General features: G+C 35.1%; 1 protein-coding gene across 1 annotated transcript in view; it reads left to right on the top strand.

Annotated features, from left to right (window-relative positions):
- The window catches only part of LOC150109090 (phospholipase D1-like), a 558,765-nt gene that overhangs the window by 136,313 nt on the left and 396,174 nt on the right, over window positions 1-26,278 (top strand). Inside the window, exon 4 of the mRNA XM_090405612.1 lies at window positions 21,140-21,289. Within this exon, the coding sequence (XP_090261738.1) occupies window positions 21,140-21,289 (150 nt within the window). The remainder of the gene's footprint in view (window positions 1-21,139; window positions 21,290-26,278) is intronic.

Raw genomic sequence — 26,278 nt, 5'->3', positions numbered from 1 at the left:
GCGGTGTATTACTGTGGCTTTCTTCCATCTTATTCTGTGGCGAGTATTCAGAGCGTGGTCTGCAAGCCCAGAGTGGCTGTACTGGTGAAATCGGATGTAATCCTTGTGTTCTGAGATTCTGATATTTGCTGTCCTGCCTGTTTGGCCAAAGTAGGACAGTTTACAGCTGCAAGGGACCTGGTATACACCAGGTAGGTCTAGGGGAAGTGGTTGGTGGAGCGGATAAGGGATGCCAGTTTTCTATGTGGTCTGTAACAAGTGGTCAAGTCATGTTTTTTTAAGATTTTATTGATTTTTTCTGAGGTGCCTCTGATGTAGGGAATAGTGATGGATTTAGAGTAATCTTTTTTGTGAAGGGGAGGGGGTGGTGGGTTGTGGATAACTGGGTTAAGTATTTTTTTTTTTTTTTTTTGGATTTTTTGGAGGGGGTAGCCATTGGCTGAGAAAGTGTCCAAGTTAACCCAGTTATCCACAACCCACTACCCCCTCCCCTTCACAAAAAAGATTACTCTAAATCCATCACTATTCCCTACATCAGAGGCACCTCAGAAAAAATCAATAAAATCTTAAAAAAACATGACTTGACCACTTGTTACAGACCACATAGAAAACTGGCATCCCTTATCCGCTCCACCAACCACTTCCCCTAGACCTACCTGGTGTATACCAGGTCCCTTGCAGCTGTAAACTGTCCTACTTTGGCCAAACAGGCAGGACAGCAAATATCAGAATCTCAGAACACAAGGATTACATCCGATTTCACCAGTACAGCCACTCTGGGCTTGCAGACCACGCTCTGAATACTCGCCACAGAATAAGATGGAAGAAAGCCACAGTAATACACCGCAGCAAGTTCAAGTATGAAAGACTATTCATGGAATCAGCCTCGGCCCTTAGGAACATGCCAAACCTCAACAAATTTGGATGCATGAAACTGCCCCAAATTTGGGAAACTTTTATCAAAAGAACTTCAGCCCAAAGGCCAAGAACTACCAATATAGCCCGCCAGGGAGCACCATCAGGACTTTAGGAAAACGCTAGCGTCCTAGCCTCAGTCTCATTTGTTGTATTAGTACTTGTGTGCACGTGTCCTTTTAGTAAGTTCCCAAGAAGATGGCAACGTAACGTTCGCCGAAATATCGGAAAGTGTATATTAAAGTTTATTTAATCTATATTTCCAGTATACGCTGTCAATTTCCTTAAATATTAGTTATCATATATACTTAATTATTCCAAGAATACTTATCTCAATCTGGAGCTCTTCTTACACACGTGCACCATGCTTGACTCATGAGCATCATATCAACATATACAGGACAAGCTGAGCTGAGTAAGGGAATATGTTCCCTAGTTTTAGGAGGCTCCTATAAAACAACCTTAAAACAAATATGCTTTATTCACAAAGGCATATCAAAGTGATTGTCTCATATCTCTCATTCAGCAACGATGATATCCTTGGGTTGGAAAATCCTGGGTTCAAATTTTGTCTAGAATGTGAGGAATCTTTATAGTAGCAAATTATACTTTACAAGAAATTTTATTGTTTAATCCTTTATCCAAATGTAAGCAAACAAAGTTTGCACATGAAGTATCTCATATTGTTATGCATAATGTATATGATTAAGTCCTCATCAACATGTGCTAGAACCAGGAAGATACCATTCATTTTAAAAATTTTATGGAATTTACAACTGTGTTAAAAAACATTTTTATTATCCCGACGTTTCGATCTTCACATCAAGATCATCATCTGGAGCGTACATAAGTATACAGAACAAGCTGAGTTACATCATTAACTGTAAGCTAGAGAAACAATGATTTGATCACATGTTATTCTACTTCCGTGACCTCTGGTGAAAAAAAAAAAAAAAAAAAAAAAATTTCAAAAAATAAAAATAAATAAAAATAAAATAAAATAAAAAATTTTTTACATCAAGCTAAATTCTATTTTTACAATGACAGGAATAAACATTCTTTTAGATGGTTTTCTTTCAGAAACAATTGGTGTCCTATTTTTAGTATTACAATTGTTATTTTGATTTACAATACTGGATTTTCTACAGTCCTGTTTATAGTTGTTCTTGGTGAGGAAGGTCAAATATATACCTTCCATATGTTTTGGATTTTTAAACCATCATTGTTGTTCAGATTGGGGTGGTTGCTGATAATCTCGCAGGCTTCCTTGAATTTCCGTTCATACCATGTTCTAGTGTCACAGGCTTCCTTGAATTTCCGTTCATACCATGTTCTAGTGTCGCAGGCTTCCTTGAATTTCCATTCATACCATGTTCTAGTGAGATTATCAGCAACCACCCCAATCTGAACAACAATGATGGTTTAAAAATCCCAAACATATGGAGGGTATATATTCGACCTTCCTCACCAAGAACAACTATAAACAGGACTGAAGAAAGTCCAGTATTGTAAATCAAAAATAACAATTGTAATACTAAAAATAGGACACCAATTGTTTCTGAAAGAAAACCATCTAAAAGAATGTTTATTCCTATCATTGTAAAAATAGAATTTAGCTTGATGTAAAAAAATTTTTATTTTATTTTATTTTTATTTATTTATTTATTTATTTAAAAAAAATTTTTTTTTCCTTTTTTTTTTTTCACCAGAGGTCATGCCAGTAGAATAACATGTGATCAAATCATTGTTTCTCTAGCTTACAATTAATGATGTAACTCAGCTTGTTCTGTATACTTATGTACGCTCCAGATGATGATCTTGATGTGAAGATCAAAACGTCGGGATAATAAAAAAAGTTTTTTAACATGGTTGTAAATTCCATAAAATTTTTAAAATGAATGCTGATCACCATGTAACCCTAAAAGAAAGGATCAGGAAGATACCAAGGTGGCAGAAGTCACATATGTTCCATATACAAGTAGTTAAAGGTGTATCACCTTATTATTAAAATACTCTAAATCAGAGTAGTTTAATAATAAGATCATAATAATAGTAACGATGATATTTTATAGGAGCCTTTCATTTTAAGGTGAATTAACTAGTCTCATATGGAGGCAGAAGGGTCCCCCCCCCCACAGAATCTTGGAATTTTTATACTGCAAGACAGACAAACTTTCTAGAAGAATACACACCATTAATAAACATTATACACTGTCTTCAGTCTTGCTTGCTTTGGCCAAAATTAAAAAATATCAGCCTCCTGTCTTACTAACACTCCGTTGTGTATCAAATGATGTTTAGTTGCTGCTCTGTGAATTTTTTTTCCTATAACTGCTTGCATGAAAAGTTAATCTAAAGTAGCTTCTATGAATCCCCCCCCCCCTTTAAACCTGTCAATATATGATGAACAACAGTTGCTCTTAGTCCACTTCAAAATACTGACTACTATTACTCCTCCTCTTCATTCAAACCTGGAAACCACTCAAAACTCTTCACTCGGAAACCACTGTTTCCAAGAGATTGCAATTTACAATTACTTAAATAAAATATAAAAAAAATTCTCCTCTCTACCTTCCATCTTTTTACTCACTTTCCTTAATAGTAACTATTGAAACATTTCTAGAATGTGAACTTTATAAAATAACTGCTGAAATTGTAGCCTTTCCGAATGACTTTTAGTATTTCCTTTATAGCCCATTACACAACCATCTGTCAAACATTTGAACTGTGATGCTGTTGGCAGGGACAACAGCACAGTACAAAATTTGTGCAGTCTAGCACTTGGGCCACTGTCAATTATATGTCAGCACAATAAAGCAATGATCTGCAAAGGAGCATATTAGAAAGCACTGTGTATGTCAGACCCTGCCACGAAGAGGTGCAGTACATGTTCTCCGTTCCATTACTGTCATCTAAAAATGGTAGACACAGTGAACGGTGAAATACCAATACTAGATATCTAAGGAAAAGGAGGGCTGGTGTCACCTAGTTGAGGGAATCTCAGTTCCAGTTATTTTATATTGATAGCATGGCCAGGATATAATGAGAGTAGCATGAATCAGTGTACCTTTTATGATGGTGGGTGTGATAACATGCAGCATGTTTTCTTGGTACAAGTTTGATTTCATGATGTCAATGGAGCAATGCCTGAATATTGCAACTAACTTGAATATTGTTACCAACTAAGTGCACTTCTTCATTCTCACTGTTTATTCATTGCATATCAGTTATCTTCAGAAAGATGGTTTCATGGATATAGCTATAACCTTTTTTGTTGTTGGCCAAAAATACTTTTTTTGGCCAACAGCACTACCAGATCTCAAACCGGTTGAATATCTTTGGAATGAACTGGGTATGAGCTGTTCACAATAGAGATTTTCCACGATCCACTGTGAAGTACGTTCATGTTTACATGAATCAGCAGTATATTCTAACAGACTTATTCTGTGCCTCAAGTAGTTTTATTCCAGGTTGAGGTTGTTTTCTGAGGTCTGCTTAGGAACGATGTTAGATATGATGTAGGTCTGTATAATAAACAGGAAACTCAGCTTTGATGTGCATGCATATTTGCAGTGGCTTTACCCAGAAATTTGTAGGGTGACATGGTTTCAATATTTTGCTGTGTAATGATAATGTTTCCACTCTCCAATTTCAATAGGCCATAGGTTCGAATTCTACTGCTTGCATGGATATTTTAGGTGGTAGATCAATTTCATCATCTGGTATTAGACCACTATTCTACTTAAGGCCTTGAAGTGGCTTGAAAACGTTTCTACAAAGCTTTTTGGATTATCGAACTCTTGTGAATTTAAATCCAACCCATGGTACTAATGTTTCCTGGTGGGATTTACATAATATGTTGAGAACCAAAAATGTATTAGTTCAAAATCAAAAATATATTTTTAGAACTAAAAATTGGGACACATGTTTTGCATCAGTGTTTGATATCTGATTTGCTTTGGTTATTGTTATATTCCTGTTTTGTTCTTTTTAACTTTAATCTTTAATTGCCTTTACTTTCTTTAACTTTATGTTTCTCTTATTCTCAGACTTCGGTTGCCGACAAATTTGTATGGATTAAAGACTGCGCCAGCCAGCAACTAAATTCTGATACATTATCTAAAATACTTAAAGAAAATTGTAGGGATCAAGATGTATGCAGTCGTGGTCCCTATTCTCATATCACTATTGGTTTCCCCTTTAAATGCATGGTACGAAATTTTCCAAACGGTAATTCAAATCCGCAGAAGATATGACAAACTCAGTTGATTATGTAAAAAGAAACACATTTATTATTTCACAAAGACAAGTATACATGTTATTTAAATTCTTAACCTTAAAAGAGTCTGGGTTCCCCTTTCTTAATTAAACACATTTAAACTTCTGCACTATGATCTCTTACTGGGCATAAATTCCTCACTTCTATACATATATCTATCCTCAGACTCTCACAATTAAGTTACCTGATAATATCATACATGAAACATTACATATAAACACTAGACAATTCACTAAATCTGACATGTAATTCTCTAGGACAATAGTACTTATTTCTACTTAATTCTCTCCCCCAAAATATCTGTTAACATTCAATCACTTTCTGAACATATGACATTACTTTTCTTAAATCACTTAAACACTCCGGAGCTCGGCCTCCTGTTCAGCTGGAGCCTAATGTGCTTTCTTCTTAACAGTAGACAAAAGTGTCCAAATTGCAAACTGTTCCTATGGCACAACACATAAATAGCATGTGTTCTAAACTTCTGTTTCTTTACTCCACGGATACTTTAATCCTACATTAATATAAGAAAATCTTCACTTACTGTTCTTGCTTTGACTAGGTATTCTGATCTGTTCACTGTACCTCCTCTGATGGCAGGCTTTGTTCCTTTGTTCTACACGAACCGAAAGCACTCATACACAGACTTGTACGCTGACGTGGATTTCATCAGCGGCTCTTTCTCCTTATGTGTTTGAATGCATTGTAGTTGCAGCTTTGACCGATGTAACATGCATAGCAAGGGGAGATCCTTGCTACACATGGCGGCAAGCTCTATATAGCTCTCCTACGGGAAACTTGGTACCGACGAAACTCGGAGACGAGACACCAGAGATGAGAGATAAGAGAGCGATTCGAACTCCCGGCGAAACTTTTATACTCCGGAACAGCTCCCTCACTCGGCGGTGTCGTCACGCATACGGCGGCAGCTGATTGGACGCCGTGGCTACGAACTGTCTTCACATGTCTTAAAATTTGTACTTAGCCTATACATATTTATTTGGTAATACTACATGACTTTCTACTTTAATTCATTCACAATTACTATCTTAATAAATATATGGGCTATCTTAACAGTGTTTAGAATTTGTACATCTGAATATTTACATTTTCTTGGGACATTATTCGGTACATTTCCCATCCGGAGGCATAAGCATGTCCTTATCCCTTCCTTCTGAGGTAACGTAACGTTGGGTGGGAAAAAGGGATGACTCATCACTTTTTACGACACAACATTATGTTTGTTGATTAATAAATTGATACCCAAGAAACATGATAAGATGAGCTGGAAAGGCTGCCTATTAGAAGGAATGCTATCTTCTTCTCGTGCAAAGACACACAAGGGGCAGAAGTTGCTAGTAACTTTTTGTCTGGCAATCTCTATCCTTTCAGGTATGGAGACTGTCTTCTGAATTATTAGGAGGCTCTAATGTTAAATGATGGATATTTACCATTGTTACATCCCAAATTGAGATCAGTTGAGATAGCATGAATCCCCTACAACATATTCCGTTACAAGCAGATCAGATCATCAAATAAAAAGTATTATTCTAATGGAAAACATCATGAAATAGAGAGAGAGAGGTTAATAACAAACTATACCAGATAAAGTCTGAAATAAAATTGTAGTAGTCCATTATGTAATAGAAGACATAAACACAGGGATCATAGAGATGAAGTTGTTCTTACTCAGCTCCACATATTATTATTATTATTATTGCTATTATTATAGCATACTCATTTTATGCACTCCTTCCTACTGAGGAACAATATGCCTATGTGTAAGCAGCATGGGTCATATTTAATTGTTTATCATATTTTAGTACACTGCCCTCATTTCTTTCAGCAAGTGCTGTCTTTATTTTACCACATTTAACAATTTGCCTAATCATTATACATTAAAGCAGATTTTATCCAGTTGATTAGATATGATATAATTTTAAAATTTTTACAAAAATTTTAATCTTTATACCTTTATGTAATATTCTTAATATAATGCAATTTTACCAATCATAACATTTATAGTAGTTAGAAATTGAAATTTTTTGCATACCAGTTTTACATTATACATTGTTTATATTATATATTAATATAATCTAATCTTTGACTTGACACATTAATAGTCTAAGATGCTAATGCACTATTCAAATAAATAAATAATTATAATAACTCAGATAATTTTCTTTAGTAGGTTTAATGTCGAGCTTCCATAGCTCAGTCAGTATAGACAAAGCCCTTTGGTTGGAAAGACCTGGGTTCGATTCCTGTCAGTGACGTGAGGAAAGGTGAGTTAGCCGGTCTCATACAGGAGTAGGGAGGGTTTTTTCACCCAGAAACTCAGGATTTTTATCTTCCAGAACAGGCAAACCAGCCCCTTGAACATTCATGGATTACAGTCACGAATACATCCCAGCCATATGCCTGTCCTGAGCCTTGATAAAGGTAGGCTGAATGTGTGTTACCTAATATATAAGATCCAGCATAAGTCAGGACTCTAGCCAATCTTCAGCTAGTATTAGAAACCATTCCATACCAACTGGCTGGAATGTACATGATGTTAATATATGTATATAGATAGATACTTGTTATTGTGCCCAGTGTATTTCTACAACCAACAGATAATACTAATAATAGGACTCTAGCGTTGATGTATAATTTTTTTTTTCACCAGAGGTCAGGCCAACAATTGTTGTAGCGGTTGGTCAGTGTCTGTAACAAACCAGTTTGATTGTAGTGTAGCTTGTTTTCTGTGTATAGTTGTATGCTCCAGAAGATGACCTTGACATAAAGGTCGAAACGTCGAATGTAGATTTCAGTTATATTAAACTAAAGTTTTTATTCAAACACGGTAGTTGTCTCCATAATTTTCAAAAATGCATTCGGATCACCGTGCAAGCTTAAAAGAAAGGATTCACAAAATGGAATTGCTGCAAACCAGAGTATGGGTGATTATAATTATGGTTAGTATAGATTGGTATGAAAAGATTGCATGTGTGAATAAGGAGAAGGGATTTCTTCAGTTTTTGAGGAACAACTATCATAGATAGTATGTAAAAGAGGACATACAAGAGTCCAGTGTCTTAGATTTGATCATATCCTGAGATGATGTTATTGTAAATGGGGTGTCATTTTTCTCTCCGTTTTGTGAGAATCACCAAGAGATGATCACCTGATTGGTAGTCAGCCATATGAAAACTTCTGTATAGATATGTATTGTTGGATTCTGATTATATAGTGATTGGAGTAATTATTATTTGTTTCAGAATCCAACACGATCTTCCATCACATAGGCTAGACTTGTAAATATTATTTAATGTAATTCACTTGTTTATAATTTAATATTCATATATTATAAACATATAACTACCTTTATTATAAACATATAACTACCTGTACATATAACTACCTTTAATTTTATCTAATATTTAATTAATTAATCAAAGATATATGTATTAATAATGAAAGGACTGTATTAAATATTATTAAGCTATTTTATTTATTACTATATTAATAATATAATAATTTGTATTTGATAATTTAACTGCGCATTAATTGAAATGTAAATATTCTTTATTTATTCCTATTTGTAGAAGTTTAGCGTTATGCAATACCTCAATTTTATTATATTTTGTTTGGTTGTCATGGAGACATATATAAGTGAGCGAGCACATTTTGGAACACCACGTGAGGAGAAGGTTTATTGAAAAGAGTTTTAGAAAGAAATCACGAGAATAATTTAGGCGGGAAGAAGGGATATAAAAAGGGAAGAACGCTGAAAATATATAGAGAGAGATTAGATTAAGAGAGAGAAAAAGGAGAGGATTGGCATTAGGTTGGAATTGGAGCATTCGGGAATAACAGTGTGATAATAGCGAGTCGACAAGTCACTCAAGCAGCTAAATAAAGTCTACTAGTCGAGAGGCGGTTAGCTAATAAGTTGTAGAATAACAATTATAGCTACGGAAGACAGCTGAGTGACTACTAAATAGACTAGCAATACTTGAGTTGAGATTTAATTTCAGGGGCGACCTGTCAAGGACACACAGAATCTTGAAATAAAGCATGGAGTTACTAGAGTAGTAGAGGCCGTAAAGTTGAAGTTTACCGTTAGCTGTGTTTAGAATTATAGTGCCTAAAGAATTATTTGAATGCAGGAGGAATGAACAACTGTGTATATAAAACCTCAAGTTAAGAATTATTGTGTGTTGCCTTATTTCATGAGTGATCAGTAGTACTTTATGCAACAATGTTTGTTTATGTGTTTTGTGACCAATGATTAATTCAGTTATTGCTTAGAAGAATTTATTTAACAAGTGCCGTTTACTGTTTAAAGTGTTTACAGTTATAAAAAGTGTATATGTATAAGTGGATGAAGATAGAAGATTATTGGTAAGATTATTCCAACCATTAATATTCCTATACAGAGAAGTGTGTGAGTTTCATCCTAGAATTTCCTTATACTAACAGTAACTATTTTGGAAATTAGCTGAAGTGTAAATTTAAAAGTGTTTGTTTGTGAAGAGGTGTTACTGCAATTTTTTTCGTATTTGGAACTTAAGGAACTGTGAGAAGACTGTATTATAGAGATAACTGATTTACCATTGTATGAGTTGAATGATTGAATTTACCTGAGGAGTTAAAATGTTTGGGATATCTTAATTACTGATTTGAATTTAAGTGTAAAATTTGTGATTCTAAATTAAATGTTTGTTTTTGTTTATCTAAAGTTGTATTTTGCCTGAATCTCTTTTACTGCGCCATTCATAAAATATTCGAACCAAAGTGGGTAAATTAAGTAAGTCAAATATACTCGGCCAGTATATAATTTTAAGGAGAAATAGTTGAAGGTTGATTTTTCTTCAATTCTTGAACTAATTCAGATATAGAGTGGCACAGTCTTTAAATATAAATTTTCTCTATATTTGAATTAGAAATCAACTTACAACTTATCAATTAGTTAAGAACATCGTAATAGTAATTATGTCGAATCCAAAGCATAGATTGAGAAGAAGTAGGATCCAACAGTATATAGGCTGCAGTGTACTAGGCTGTTGGTGAACAGCTCCAGAAAAGATAAGTGCTATTTTGGGTAGTAATTGGCAATATTGATTGCATTTTAGTAGAATCATGTTTATCATAATTAGTGTAGCAGCTTAATGTGGTTTTTCATCATCATCATCAAATTCCTGACATATATACCCTCAAGGAGGTGTACAGGATATGATAGTACTACATGAAAAATTTACATTATTACTAACTTCCTATCTACAATTTTCCTCCAAATCAATCTGTTATCTGTCAAGACATTGTCAAATCTTATGTTTCTATCTTCTGAGGCACTTTTTACCATATCAATCCATCCATATCTTGGTCTTCCTCTGGAACTTTTTCCTGCTAACCTGGCAGAGAACACTTGTTTTGCTAATCTTTCCTCTCCCATTCTGTTTAAGTGACCATACCACCTGAGATTAGCTCTGCTAACACATTCCTGGATGCTAACAATGTCAAGTTCTTTCCTAATTCCTCATTTTTAATATGATATTGCCATTGATGCCATCTGTTCATGCCCCTAATCTTTCTCAGGACTCTCATATCTTCGGTCTCTAGTCTTTGATGAAGTGTTTTTATTTCTAACTCAGCTCTTAGATCCATAAGTTAAAATTGGTTTGAAAACTCTCTTGTATATAGTTAATTTAGTGGTTTTTGTGGGTTTGATACTGTGATGTTTTTTACTGAATTTTGAAGCTTGTCTTGAATGAAACAAAATGGTGATATGATAAATCATATCTAAAGCATGCAGATCTAAAGATCTGCATGCTGCACAGCACAAAGATCAAATGTAATTAAAGATGTAGACTGAGAATTTGAGAATTGCTTGATGTCATGATTGCAACATGTATGTATGAGGGAAATGTGAAAGAAGTGTTGTGTTCATAGTCAGACTGAACAGCAAATGAAAGAAAATATGGTTTTGTTGAAAATGCAATAATTTGTTGGAATATGAGCTATTAGCAAATGCTAAGCAAACTGAGAGAAAAGCCAGCATAAATTTGAGTGCAAAAAAACTGTATGAATAATGGAACAAAGTGAGTGAGACTGAGAATGAAATAATGTGTGAACAAAAAACAAAAGCAAGTGAGATTATAGAAGCAAAAGAAAGTAGGAATGAGTAAACAAATTCATGAAAGAGTAGTGAAAAGAAAGAAAGGAATGGCAGAATAAGAGAGAACGAGACTGTGGGAATGATAGAGAGTGAAACTGCTAAGTATGCAAGATTTGAAGAATGATTTTTTAAAAATAAGAAATGAAACAAGGAAAATGTGCAGTGATATCATGGAGGCAGAAGGTTACAAGTGGTGTTCCACAGGGCTCGCTACTGGGACCTGTATTGTTCAACCTTTATATCAATGACATTGTCAATGGATTTCAAGGGATATTCAGGGCTGGCGCTACCATTTAGGCAAACTAGGCAACTGCCTAGGGTGCAAGCCACAAGAGGGTGCAAAACTTCAAGCTATGCTTTATTCATACTTTACTAAAATATCAAAATTAAATAGTGATATATGATTTAGGTATCGATTCTTTTTCCTTATCCCTCACACATCACACTATTTTACTGTTTAACTTTTAGTTCTTTTTTGTTCCTTACCTAAATGTTGAACTTACCGCTATTTAAAATTCAGTTAAGATAAATATTTTAAAACGTTAACATTTTAAAATATTAAATTTCGGTATTTTATAACTTTTTTTTGTAAATGAATTATAACAGAGAATTTTGAAATTAATTAAAAAAGAAAATAAAAAAAGTCCTATTAATTTAACCTGAAAGACAATTTTATTTTGTTTAATGTCAATTAGAAACATTTTAGTTTATAAAATAAGGGGCGCACTTGTGAAATAAGGGGCACACTTGTAAACTTTGCCTAGGGTGCAAAATAACCTGGCACTGACAATGGGGATATTCAGTTGTTATTATTATTATTATTATTATTATTATTAAACAAGACCTCATGGAGTCAAAGACTCATCTAGGAGGTCCTTTTATCTCACACACACATCTCATCATACCGCGTCTAAAACACATTCAAACTCCTTGCAGACACCACACTCTCAGGCAAGGCATTCCAATCACTCACAACTCTGCACATCATCCGCAAACTCTGTTTGTGGATGATGTTAAGTTGGGAAGTTATCAGTAATAGTACAGATGTGGCAGCTGTGGAAAAGGATATGAATAAACTAGATAGATTGGCGAATGAATGGGGTTATCAGTTTAATGCAGCAAAATGTAAAGTCTTGAAGTTTGGGATACATCGATGGGACGTTGCATACGCAATTGGAGGAGCTGAACTGGAGAAAGTAGGGGAGACAAGAGACCTGGGGGTGATGAGTGATAGAAAATGGAAATTCAGGGAACATATTGCAAAGGTGGTGAAGTAACCCAGAGGATTGCTGCAATACTGAGGAGGACATTGACTTGCAGAGATAAAAGAGTTATCGTTCCATTGTATAAGACCCTGATCAGACCACACTTAGACTATTGTTCTCAAATTTAGTCCCCAGGATTTGAAGGGGATAAATTAAATGTGGGAAACGTTACAGAGGCAGATAACAAAGATGGTTTCAGGACTGTACAATATTAGTTATGAGGATTGGCTGAGGGAATGTAGGCTGCAGAGTTTGGTAGATAGAAGGAGAGGTGATATGACTGAGACTTTGAAACTGTTGAGAGGTAGTTACAGGGTTGACACTGGGAAGTTCTTTCGCTTGGTGGAACAGCAGGAAGAAGTGATGACAAGGGTGGACCATCCCTGGAAGTTGCAAAAGGAAGCTGTGAGCAAGAGGGTGAGGAGTGGTTTCTTTTTGTGGGGTGTGGTTGAACAATGGAATGCACTGCCTGATAGAGTGGTGAGAGCAAGAATAGTCAATGAGTTCATGGAGTGGTATGATAGACTTTGTGTTTCCTAGGAAGGTCCTCCCATGATGACTCTCTTGACTCCATGAGGCTTGAGTAATAATAATAAGTATGAGGTGAAGTGAAAGAGTAGGAGAGGCAAATGGATGAGACTGAAGTGCTTGTTAATGGAAATAGTAATAGTATGAGAGATGGTGAGAAAACAGGGAATGCATAAGGAAAGTATATGTTGGAAGTAATAGTGAATGTATATATGGGGATGATCAGCAGAGAAATGGGATGGCCTGGGATATGGGTGGAATGTTGAGTGTGAGGAGATATATGGGATAAGTGAGGGGGGGGGATTAATGGTGATTGAGCATGGGCAGGTAGGAGGTATGACACTTTAAACATGGCATAGGTATGACTGGTTATAGACCTAAAAGTGAACTGTTCTGTTTATTTATGAATGCTAGGAGCATTAGAAATAAAATAAATGAAATTGTTTCAATGATTGAGTTTAATCTCCCAAAAATTGTTGGAAGAAGTTAAATATGGATCAACAAGGATGATATCCAGATGCAAATAGAAATGGAAGAGAATGCTGGTTTCACAAGACTAGAAAGAACAGAAAGGGAGGGAGAGTGCTGTTTATAGTATAGGGGAATTATGCCCCCATAAGAGAGCTGCAAGGGGGAAATAGTTACAGTGGTCTTGAGATAGTACGGCATGAAGTGGCAGTTGACAGGAAGAGATATTTAGTTGGATGTTGCTATAGGCCAGTGAATGTAGAGGTTAGCAATGACCAACTGCATAAGAAACTTCAGTTAGTTAGCAAGGAAAGAGTGATCATTATAGGTGATTATTATAGTAATATGGATTGGAATGAAGAGGTAGCATTTGGGAATAAGGAAAATGAATTTTTTGTATTCTTGAGAGAAACTATCTTAGGTGTTATGTTAAGGCTTGATTTCGTCGTTTATCCAAGTGTAAGCAAACAAAGTTTGCACATAAAGTCACTTCATGACTGGTTACTTATATATAGAAGCTAATGACCACATTAATTGCCTTAGTATCCCATATGGGGGTACTATCCTTAGAATTTATATTTATATCTTAGTACCTTAGGATATTATCCTTAGTATCCCATATGGAATACTAAGGCAATTGATGTGAAATCATTGACCTCGATATGCAAGTAAACCAGTCATGAAGTGACTTCACACACAAACTTTGTTTGCTTACCCTTGGATAAAGGATGAAACCAAGAATATAATTTCCTGGCATCTGTAATTTATAGTGGGCTAGGAAGGTTGCTCATTTGTTAAAGACTGCAAAATTTAGCAAATCCACCAAGTAAAACATAAAGAATGATTATGGCAATGATGCTAATGGATGAAAACGGTCAATTGATAATTGCAGTAGAGCTCATAGTCGAGGTATTCAGTGAGCAGTCCATCATGGTGTTTCATCTTCATTAGCATAAAATCATTACACGTCGACTGTGGAGGAATTGGAAGAAAATAACTTATTAGTGAGTAATAAGAGATGTATGAGGAATTAAATCAACTTGATATCAATCAGGCAAAAGGAGTTGATGACATTTCACCATGTGTCTTAAGGGAGTTAACATCAGCCTTGGCTTATCTGTTAACAAGAGTGTTGCAACAACAATGTCTGAAAGGAGTAGAAGGAAGGTAAAATTGTCCTGCTTTGCTAAAGTACTGATAAAGCTAAGGCTAGAAATTATAGGTTTATCTGTATATCTAGAGTTCTAGTTAAGTTGTTGGAGAGGTTGATGTGAACTAGAATATAGAATTAGGTTGATAACAGCAGTATTCTCTGGAATTGTTAGCATGGATATGTTAAAGGGAGAGATCATGCTTTCTCAACTTACTTTTATACTATAACAAGGTGACAAATGTGTTGGACAAGTAAGATGCACATATAGTGGTATGCTTAGATTTTGCAAAGGCTTTTGATAGATTGTCACACAACAAGTTGGTAACTAAATTGAAGCAGATGGATACAAGATTAATGAATTTGCAGGACAGGTGACTGGTTGTCAGATAGGTATCAGCAAGTACTGTTATGCAGTGCAGTATTCCAAAAGGCTAGAATATCTAGTGTGTGCCTGTGCCAGGGATCAGTTTTGGGACTATTGTTGTTTAACTTTTATATTAATGAGGATATATTAATTGGGGATGGGTTTAAATGGAGATATACAACTGTTTGCAGATGATGCAAAACTGGAGAGAATGGTAAGGAATCAAATAGATGAGGACTTGAACAGATTGAATGGGTATGCAAGTGAGTAAAATTGGTTAGTTCAGTATTGCAAAGTGCAAAGTATAAAGTTCTGAAATTTGGTAGGCAATAATGAGATGCAAAGTATACACTTTGTGGGGAAATTTTGAAGTAGATTGAGGAGATGGTAGATCTGGGAATGGTGATGGGCAAGGACCTGAAGTTCAGGGATTACTTTGCACAAGTTATGAATTCATCACATCAAGTTATGCAATGATGTGGAGACCTTAACACGAAGAAATAAAGAGGCCATTTTTCCATTCTTTAAGACCTTGATCATGCCTCATATGGATTATCGTATAGAGATTTGGTCACCTTATTTTCATGGTGATGAGGATATATTAGGAAGGGGAATGCTTGGTGAATAGGAGGAGAGGTGAGATATTTGTAGCGATCCTTTTACTCAATCACACACATTCATAACCTTAGAATATTGGATCTTCTGGCATAAAATACAAAATATCTGCAAGGACAGAAGTTAAAACATTTTAGTTTGAGATTCAAACAAGCATAACAGAAAACTTTGCAATCTTTCTCTGAAAATCAAGACACAAGTTCCTCATCACTTGTTCAGTTCACTGAGGGGAAACACCAGCAACAGATTTTCTTGCACACGGTCACACAAGAAAATGACAGCTTATACCTGTGTATTCAATACATACTTTACTTTTAGCACATTCAGTTACTACTTAAAGCAAGTATCCAAAAAACTCAGCTATCCAGTATTGAAGCAGAAAACTATGGAATGTTTCAGCATTTTCACTCAAACAACTGTCAGTTCCATACAAATAAAGAATAGCTTTTCATCTAATCTTCACACAGGCAATCTCTTCATTCAAAAATTACAACAGTGAAGGTATTTAGCCTTTTCAATAGGAACTTGAACATATAAGAAATCACAAAATACAGCCATTCATCCAGCCTTATATTTATTCATGGATATGCATGGTAGACATAATATTTTTTAAAAAATGGTTTCATGCATGTGAAGGACACTAGAAATATTTATTAAATATTTCTATATATTTTGCTTAATATATCATGAGCATCATTCATGGAGAAAACAATTGGCAACATCATTTAAATTATGAACACAAGAACAAGTCATACAGCATATGCATAATTCCATGCCTCTCATTCACAGCTGTGTGAGCAAGAGGAAATAATATTAAAGCTCCAGGGAAATAGGTATAGTTATGTAATTTAAAAATTATAAACAATTAATAGCAATTACTTCCCCAAACTTAGAAATAGGCATACAGTCTGTTTTATTAAGATTAGGATGCTGGTGTAATGCTTCACACAATTCAAGTTATACATGATCAAATTAAAACCTATTGTAGTTCAATATGTTTGTTTGATTCCACTCAACTCTTGTTTAGTGTCAATGGCATAATTATCAAGGCCTGAACCTTCTGATTCCAGAAATCTTATATTATCTTGATGTTTTTGGATTCTACTTTCAGCAGAACGGTCAGGCTATCCAGAGTAGCAAGAATGGCAGGAACAGGGTATTTGATAAACATCAGGAAGGACAGAGGTGATAATTTATCCTTAATAGGTGGTAAGAAAGAAGATAACCTCTGGGCTGGTTTGAAAGTAGTATACAGATCATATTTGTGGAAAATCATTGTTATTTGTTCAGAAGTCCCTTTAAGGTATATGTGGATCCTTTTAGCATCAGATTGCAGTCTGGCAGAGGAATGATAATTATTAATTGTTTTCTGTATTGTTGTTTTTTTTTATATCTGTTAAGTGATAGGGTGAGTTTTATTTCATTTAATTCTTCTAATGGAAGAGTTTTAGAAGAACAAATTGTGCATGATTGGTGCACAAGGCTTTTGATAATACCTGTCTTATCCCTCCTCCTCCTCATATTCAGGGAGAGGAAGGGGGATGTGACCAAGACATATGTTAGTCAGGGGTTGTTATCAGGCTAACATGGAGAAGATTTTTCATAGAATGGGAAAAGGCAGGGGGGGGGGGAGAACAAGAGGCCATCTCTGGAAACTCTACATTGAGGATGTGAGCAGAGGAGATTCTTTGAAATGAGAAGATTCTTTGCATGGAGAGTGGTTGGTGAGTTGAATGCATTGCCTGAGTGTGTTGTGAATGTAGACACATTGAATCAGTTTAAGACATGGTTGGATGGCATGTTGGAGGTTTAATGGAATATTTACAGCATTAGGAAAGGATTAAAATTTTAATTTAATTCTTCCACTATTAGACATCTTGAGGGATTACAAATACCTCTTGTAACACACATACACAACACGATACTAAATGAATTGTGTGGATGACTCTGAAGTTTTATGTAGGTAGTGTGCCCTCTGTGGACATTTGTAGATGGTAGGATGTAAAGTGGGATTTCTCATAAATACCCATAGGGGACACACTACCTATATAGGACTTTGGAGTCACCCATCTGTTTCATTTAGTATTGTGTTGCCTTTGTGTTTGTGTTACAAGAGGTATTTGTAATCCCTGAAGATGTCTCAGTGACTGAAATGAAATATTGGAACATTAAAATTAGTTTTTAATCCTTTCTTAGTTCTGTAAATATTCCATTAAACCTCCAACATGATGTCCTCCTAGGTTCTAAAGGTTGTGTGTGGTTAATTTCATTGGTTAATGAGTTCAAGGAAAGGTAAGATATGTATTGTGTGAACAATGGTTTGAGTGGGTCTCCCTTAATGGGTATTTGGCTCCATGGAGATGACTGAGAAATAATAATAACTCATAAACCAAAATTTTCAATTTGGCTGATCTTCTTATCCTCTGGAGTTTAATATTCACTTTACATTCTCTTGCTTTTCTTTTAAAAAAATGAGAAAAAGGGAGGATATTAAAGTAATACGTCAAAGTTAGCCAACACTAAATTTTTATTAGTTTGAGCGTATACTTTTTGCACACATCTGAATCTATACGAGAGTGGTCTGAAATGTTCTCGGCCTCGACCATAGATGGCAACACCATCAGCAAGATTGTTTTTTTTAAGTTGGTACATCTGTCATAAGCATCCATGTGAAATTGCAAGTCATTCTATCAAGTATTCATATTTATGCATTTAGGGACACCAAACACACGTGTTGAAAAGATTATTTTACTGATTAATAATAAAATAATAACGACGTTCGACCCCTGTATTGAGGTCATCATCAGAAGGATACATATGTATAAGAACCAAGCTACATGCTGTTGCACTCTATACAGGTAAATTACATCTACGTTGTTAACTAATCTTTTTTCTTAGCCTGCCCTATAGTGATTAAAAAAAAAAACCAATAAAAACTACAATAAACTCTGCTAAAGTCCTCACATACTAGGATTCTTTTGGAATTATACAGTTCATATTGTTATATTACAATTATCTTCTGGATTTGTATAGTAAGGTTGCTATTGAATGTTCAGGAAAAAAAAAAAACAACACTTCCCTAAGTCTTCTTGTATTGAGATTTTTCTTTGTGGTTGCTATGAAGGTTGCAGATGAGTCCTCCACATTCTTGGAATGGTTAGACCATCATTTTTATTCAGATTCGGATCATGTTTGAGCATTTCACATGCTTCTTTGAATTTCCGCTCGAACCAGGTTTTGGTTCAATGTAAGGACTTGGTACCTTTCCAATCAATTCTGTGGTATGTTTGGAATGCGTGGTCAGAAAGGGCGGTTTTTCCAAAATGGAGGTATTTTATATGTCGTTTGTGTTTATCCTTCCTAATTGGCTGTTTATTTGATTGGATCAGGAAGGATGAACACAAATGACATATAAAAAACCTCCATTTTGGAAACCACCCTTTCTGACCACACATTCCAAACATACCACAGAATTGATTGGAAAGGTACCAAGTCCCTACACCAAACCAAAACCTGGTTCGACAGAAATTCAATTAAGCATGTGAAATGCTCAAACATGATCCGAATCTGAATAAAAATGATGGTCTAACCATTCCAAGAATGTGGAGGACTCATCTGCAACCTTCATAGCAACCACAAAGAAAAATCTCAATACAAGAAGACTTAGTGAAGTGTTTTTTTTTTTTTTCCTGAACATTCAATAGCAACCTTACTATACAAATCCAGAAGGTAATTGTAATATAACAATATGAACTGTATAATTCCAGAAGAATCCTAGTACGTGAGGACTTTAGCAGAGTTTATTGTAGTTTTTATTGTTTTTTTTTTAATCACTAGAGGCAGACTAAGAAAAAAGATTAGTTAACAACGTAGATGTAATTTACCTGTATAGAGTGCAACAGCATGTAGCTTGGTTCTTATACACATGTATCTTTCTGTTGATGATCTCAATACAGGGGTTGAAACGTCAAGTTATTATTTTATTATTAATCAGTAAAATAATCTTTTCAACATGTGTGTTTTGTGTCCCTAAATTCATAAATATGAATGCTGATCACCGTGTAACCTTAAAAGAAAGATTCTATCAAGTAGTTTATTTTATACAGCTGTCTGAAGCAAAGGTGTTGTCTGTATCCCTTGAAATAGATAAAATTGAGTATCATGCTTTTATAAAATTCTTTGTAAAAGAAGGTTTAATGCCAAAAGAAATTCATTTGAAGTTCATAAAAGTTTATGGGTACTCTTCTCCTTTGTTTTCGACAATTAAGAAATGGGCTGCAGAATTTAAATATTGCCGTACCAGCCTTGATGATGATCCATGTAAAGGAAATCCAAAAAGTGTAACAACAACAGAAATCATTGATCATTGATGAACACGATGGATGACCGGCGAATTGAAGTGCGTGAAATTGCTGAGACTATAGGCATTTCAAAAAACATGTAGGATATATTTTGCATGAAGAATTGCAAATGAAAAAGCTTTGCACAAGATGGGTGTCGCTCTTACTCACAGCAAATCAAAAACACTCTCGCATGAAAATCTCTGAACATTGCTTGGAGCGTTTTAACAAGAATAAAACTGATTTTGCACATCGATTTATTACTATGGATGAGACTTGGATTCACCATTACACACCAAAATCCAAACATCAGTCAAAACAGTGAACAGAAGCCGGTTGTTCAATGCTAAAGAACACAAAGTCAGTTCACTCAGCACGAAAGGTCATGGCATCGGTGTTTTGGATGCTGAAGGCATTTTGTTTATTAATTATCTTGAAAAGGGTAAAACAATAACTGTTGAATATTATTCCAATCTTTTAACTAGACTAGACAAAAAAATTCATCAGAAAAGACCTGATTTGTAGAAGACAATAATCATCTTTCATCAGGCAGTGCACCTGTCCACAAAGGTGTTTTAGCAATGGGAAAATTAAGAGATCTGCACTATGAATTGTTGGAACATCCACCCTATTCCCCAGATTTGGCTCCCTCTGACCTCTATTTCTTCCCAAAACTAAAACTCGTCCTCGCTGCTTAGCGTTTTTCTTCGAATCAAGAGGTGATTGTAGCTGTAGAGGGCTATTTTGAAGATCTTACTGAGAACTACTACAGGATAATTTAGATGGAGCATCGTTGGAATAAATGTATTAATCTTAAGAGAGATTATGTTGAAAATCAAAATAATTTTGAAATTATAAATTCGTTTTTTCATTGTTAGGCTGAGAACTTTTCAGACCACCCTCATATGTGTGTATGTGTTTATAAGAGAGTGAAATAAAATTAACTTGTTTTCATGAAATTTTTCTTTTTTGTGATTTTTGTATTTCTCTTTGAATTAAAACTGTTTATTTTGAATTAAATTTAAGATCACAAATGTTCTTTATTTTAGATGGCTGATATTAAAGGATACATTCCTTACATATATAACACCTAGGGATGGAAAAGTACACAGTGTGTTGTTAATGGATCAGGGTTTTAAAATAGAGTCAGATGAAACTGTTAACATTAAAAATGGTTTTGGGATAAAAACATTATGCAGGTCAGTAATCTTGTGTTAGGAATAATATGAGTAATGAATTTAAGATCCATTTGCTATATAAAATTTCACTTCCTATTCATATAAGCATAATATATTAGTGGTCTTATTAAACTTGGAGCACTTTCTGTATGCTTATTATTCATGTGGCAAATTTTTCATGAAGCTAAAACAGTTTTAATTACAGCCTGCTAAACTGGTGATATAATTGTCATAAACCTCCTCTCAGTAATGTAATGTAATGTAATGTGAGCAGAGCTTTATTTTTAAATGGTTGCCAATCAAGTTACTTTTCTCAATTTATTCAGTGTAATGACTTAAAATAAATAAAACCATTTTAAATGGTTATAGCAGTGATGTTGGCTTGCTATTCTTGATTAAAGAAGAACTTGATGAGCAATGTTCTATTTTAGAGGACAGATATCTTTATAAAGTTACAGCTCAACATTTCATGGTTGTCCTTAGGAAAACATGAAGCATGGGTAGCTTATTTTCTAACAAAGTATGTAAACCTGAAAAGCATTTGTTTAACCATCAAGTGTGAAGTTAAAATATTAACAAAATATTATGTTGAACCCAAAGAGTATGCCAATCAAGTTTGAAAGTATTATTTTAGGAAGAAGAAGAAGCACCTCCTTAGCGCAATTGGAAGAACTATGGTATATTGCTCCCTTTGGTTGGAAAAGACTTAAATTTGATTCTTGTTGTGAAGAGAGGAATCTTTATATGTGTTTTTTTTTTTTTTCAATTGAAGGTGAATTAGCCAATTTCATAGGGAGTCAGCAGAATTTTTTCTCCCTTAAACTTGGGTTTATAATCCCATGTATAGGCAAATTGGCCTTGAGAATACACACACAATTTATAGACAAAAAATACTAGAGGTGATGTTGGTTGGGAGTAGTTGGCATTGTATGTAGATCATGATGGTAGTAGCAGTTCTGTGTATTTGGTGGATTAAATGTGGAGACAGAGAGTTGGAGAGTGGAGTCACCTCCCTCAGTGAGTTCTTGGACTCCTTGGAGATGTCTTGTAAAAATAATTAGAAGAAAAAGGAAGAGAGCTTCTTCAAATACAGTAAACAAGAAAATAATTTCTTGGAAAGTTTAACAGTAAATCGCATGTTATCCAGCCACACAATTGCAATTCATTATCTGCTTTATAATGCCAATCATTCATTCCTAGCACTAGTTGCACTGATGATGATGATGTTGTGAGCTTCTTGCCCATCAGTGTGACTAGTCAGAGATAAGTGATTTGGAATCTGAGATAAATAGCAATTCACTCTTAATAATAAATAACATTATTTATTGTATATGTATTTATACATATGATATTAGTGAGATCGGATGTAAAGAGAGTGAATAGTATAAGGATAGATATCAAGAAATGGATTTATGTGAATATAAGGAAGTTTTGCAAGAAGAACATAGCATTACAGACAGTTGATTTTTGTTTTTAGAAAACTTTTCACAATATCACAGATATCATTATTAGTAGTATTTCATTGTTTTATGTCTATGCAATTGAGTGTGTTGTTTATCTTATATATATGACATTGTTTTACGTGGCACCAATGAGAACAGCAATGGCAGCCAAGTTGCCCTTATTCAGAGAGTTTAACATGGAGGATTTTGTACATAGTATGTTTTCAGTGTACTCGTTATCAGGGGTGAATGGCTTATGGTATGAAAGCAAAAAGGGATAGAGAGTGTGTCAGAAAAATTTTGCAAGTTCCAGAAATTTAAGACATGTCTCAAAAGTAGGAAAACGAAGTGACCATTTTTAATGATGAAAACTGTGAAACAGAGTGCTGTAAAAAATATAAAAGAATGAATAGACAAAAGTGGATAAAATGTGAATGAGTATGCAATGCTGAGTGCAGTTTCTGAAGTTCTGAATCTGAATGGATTGGTAATTACATCATGAAAGTATAATTTGGGTTCAAGGGGAGGACGTTAAAATGCGTGTATGCAAAGCATCAGAAATGCAGGGGAGTAGTTTATTTGGCATTGGTCAGCTTGACGTAGCCAAAAGTAATTGGTATCAGTAAGACTTGCTTGGCAGAAGATTAATTAGTTATAGGGATAGAATATAATGGACATATTATTTTCAGGTAGGATAGCATGGTGTTTTTCTGATGTCGATTGGCATAGGATTCTCCACTTTAACACATGTGCGCATGCGCGCACACACACACACACACACACACTTGTAGAGTATACTGCAAAAAACAGTACTGAATAACTACAACAAGATATGCTTTGGAGTAAACTGGTTTAATAACAAAGAAATATATGTTTACACATGACAATATGTATATCCACAACTATTGGTGGAATTTTGGCCAAATAAAGCATTAATGATGGTAGATTATGTGCTCGGAATGGACACCTTGTCTTTTAAGACAGGTTTTGCAGTACATGTGAAGGTTCTCTGTCATCTTGGAGAACAAGGGCTGGGACATATCATGTAATTTTATCCAATGGAATGGTGGAATACTCATTCCTTCAACATATCTCAAATGAAGGCATCAAGTGATGTGAGATCAGGAGAATGTGAAGGGCACAGGAATTCTCTGAACCTCAAAATCAGCCTCCTGGGAAAGCATTCTAATAAGTAGGCTCTAGAACCACATGATATGTGACACATTGCTCTCTCCTTTTGGAACACCTGTGCACAAAATAGAAATGGCTTGGACCATTTGCTCTACTAACTTCATATGAATGAAAATAATGCTCAACAATAAATCATTTCTTCCAATGTCAACACCATTGCTACAACTAAATGTAATGGTGTAGACTCAACACATGCTCTTCTGTTAATGTGCATGCATTTGAATTATGTCTCATAGCATGTGTATTGAAGGGATGTCAAAGTTCAGTATTATAAATATATCATATATATATATAAAATATTAAGTTAAGGAGGAGGATTTTTGAGCTCATGGTGAAAGCTCCTTTGAAGTTAGTTTACACCAAATATATTGTAGGTTGCTGCTAAAAACGGTGGAGGGGAAGATGCACAGAAAGATGTGAATGCCATGCATTGGCAGATTAGCATAATGAGTGCAGGCTAAGTAATTATTATGAAGACTTCAACTTGGGGACATATATTGGAGGAAAGAAAGGAAAAATTCAAAATGGAAATGGAATTTATACAGTTACAAAAAAATAACCTGAAACAGCATGTGATGGAGGGGTTGACGTGAACGGGAGGGTTTGAGAGAGAGCTGGATCTGTAATAACATCAAAACATGTATCCATAATCTAGGCAGCCACTTGCTTTGATAAGGGAAAGGACCATGCAGTCTTGTTCTGGGAGGTTGCTAAACACTTGAGATTCTTTGTTAAGAAGTATTATATATGTAACTACCAAGTCAGCAATTATGACATGCACACACACACACACACACACACACACTTAGGAGGCAGTTTGCTGCATTTGACACACCATAATAGGTCATTATGTCACACTTCCCTCCAGTTGGTGAGAGTGATCATGAAGTTATTATGGGTTGTGGCTAGCTATATGGAGACTTCTGTGAGGAAAATATATATGTGGAAGTACAAGGCTGGTGATTATGAGAAGCTTAGGAGACAGCTTGGAACTGTAGCATGGAATGAGAAGTTGAGCAGTAAGGAAATGCTGCTTGGGAGCTGACAAAGAAATACATAACTGCATCAATGTATTCCGAAGGATAAAAGACTGAATAAGATAGTTTTAAAACAGATGACTGAGGTAATTAAGCATGAAATCTGGAAGAAGTAAGTACTTTGGAGGCAGCACAAGATGAATAATGGTAAAAATCAGCTGCATGAAGAGTATAAAGAGCAGGCCAGGAGAATGATTCATTTGGTAAGGACAACAAAAATGCAGTAGGAGCAGAAATTAGCAAATCAAGCAAAGTAAACTCCCCAAGAGTCTTTTAGATATGTGGTAAGGTAGAAAGAAGAATGATTGTGGTAAGATGATGATAATGGATGAAAGTACAAGGTTGGTAGCTGCTGTAGGGAATAGAGTTAAGGTGTTCACTGAGGAGTATCATCTTCAGTGTAAAGTCAGAAGCTCAAGTGTAGGAAATGAAATGAAAGAAGACAATGGTGAGCAAACAAGAGTATATGAGGAGCTAAGTATTCTAGATGGCAATAGTACTTGATGACATATCACCATGTGTCTTGAGGGAATGTTCCAGGGAATTAGCATCAGCCTTGGCTGATCTGTATATTTGGAGTTGTAGTTCAGGTATTGGAGAAGTTGGTGAGATATATGATAATAAAGTGGGTTGATAACAGTAGTATTCTTTGTGCTTGTTAGCGGGAGGTTGTGTTTTACAAACTTGCTTATGTACTATAACAAGGTGATGAATGTATTGGACAAGTGATATGCATATACAGTGGTATACTTGGATTTTGTAAAGGCTTTTGATAGATTGCCACACCACAAGTTGGTCAGTAAACTGAAGCAGATGGGATTGGATGATAGATTAGTGAGTTGGATAGGTCAATATCTATCAGATAGGTTCAGCAAATTGTGTATGGGGTGTACTATCTCAAAAAAGAACGCCACTAGTGGTGTGCAGCAGGGATCAATTTTAGGTTCATTGTTATTTTTTATTTGTATATTAATGATGAAATAGGTTTATCTGGTAATACACAACTGTTTGCAAGTGATGTACAACTGGGGAGGGTGATGAAGAATCAAGCAGATATTGTGGCATTACAGGAGGACTTGAACAGATTGCATGAGTGGGCACCAGTATGGAACTGCCAATTCATTGTTGCAAAGTGTAAAGTTTTTAAATTTGGTAGGCAACAATGTGATGCAAAGTATATACTTGTTGGGGAAATTTTGGAGGAAGTTGAGGAGATAAGAGACTTTGGAGTTATGGTGGACAAGTATCCAAAGTTTAGAGCTCATGCTGTGTAAGTTGTGAAAACATCACATCAGATTATGTCAATTATGTGGAGGACCTTAACTTATAGAAATAAAGAG

Source organism: Typopeltis vanoorti, chromosome 2, assembly GCF_054136105.1.
Source record: "Typopeltis vanoorti isolate ZY-2024b chromosome 2, IOZ_Tvanoo_1.0, whole genome shotgun sequence".
Lineage (NCBI taxonomy): Eukaryota > Metazoa > Arthropoda > Arachnida > Uropygi > Thelyphonidae > Typopeltis > Typopeltis vanoorti.
Note: the sequence above shows the minus strand (reverse complement) of the source record. Positions and strands in the feature narration are given on the sequence as shown.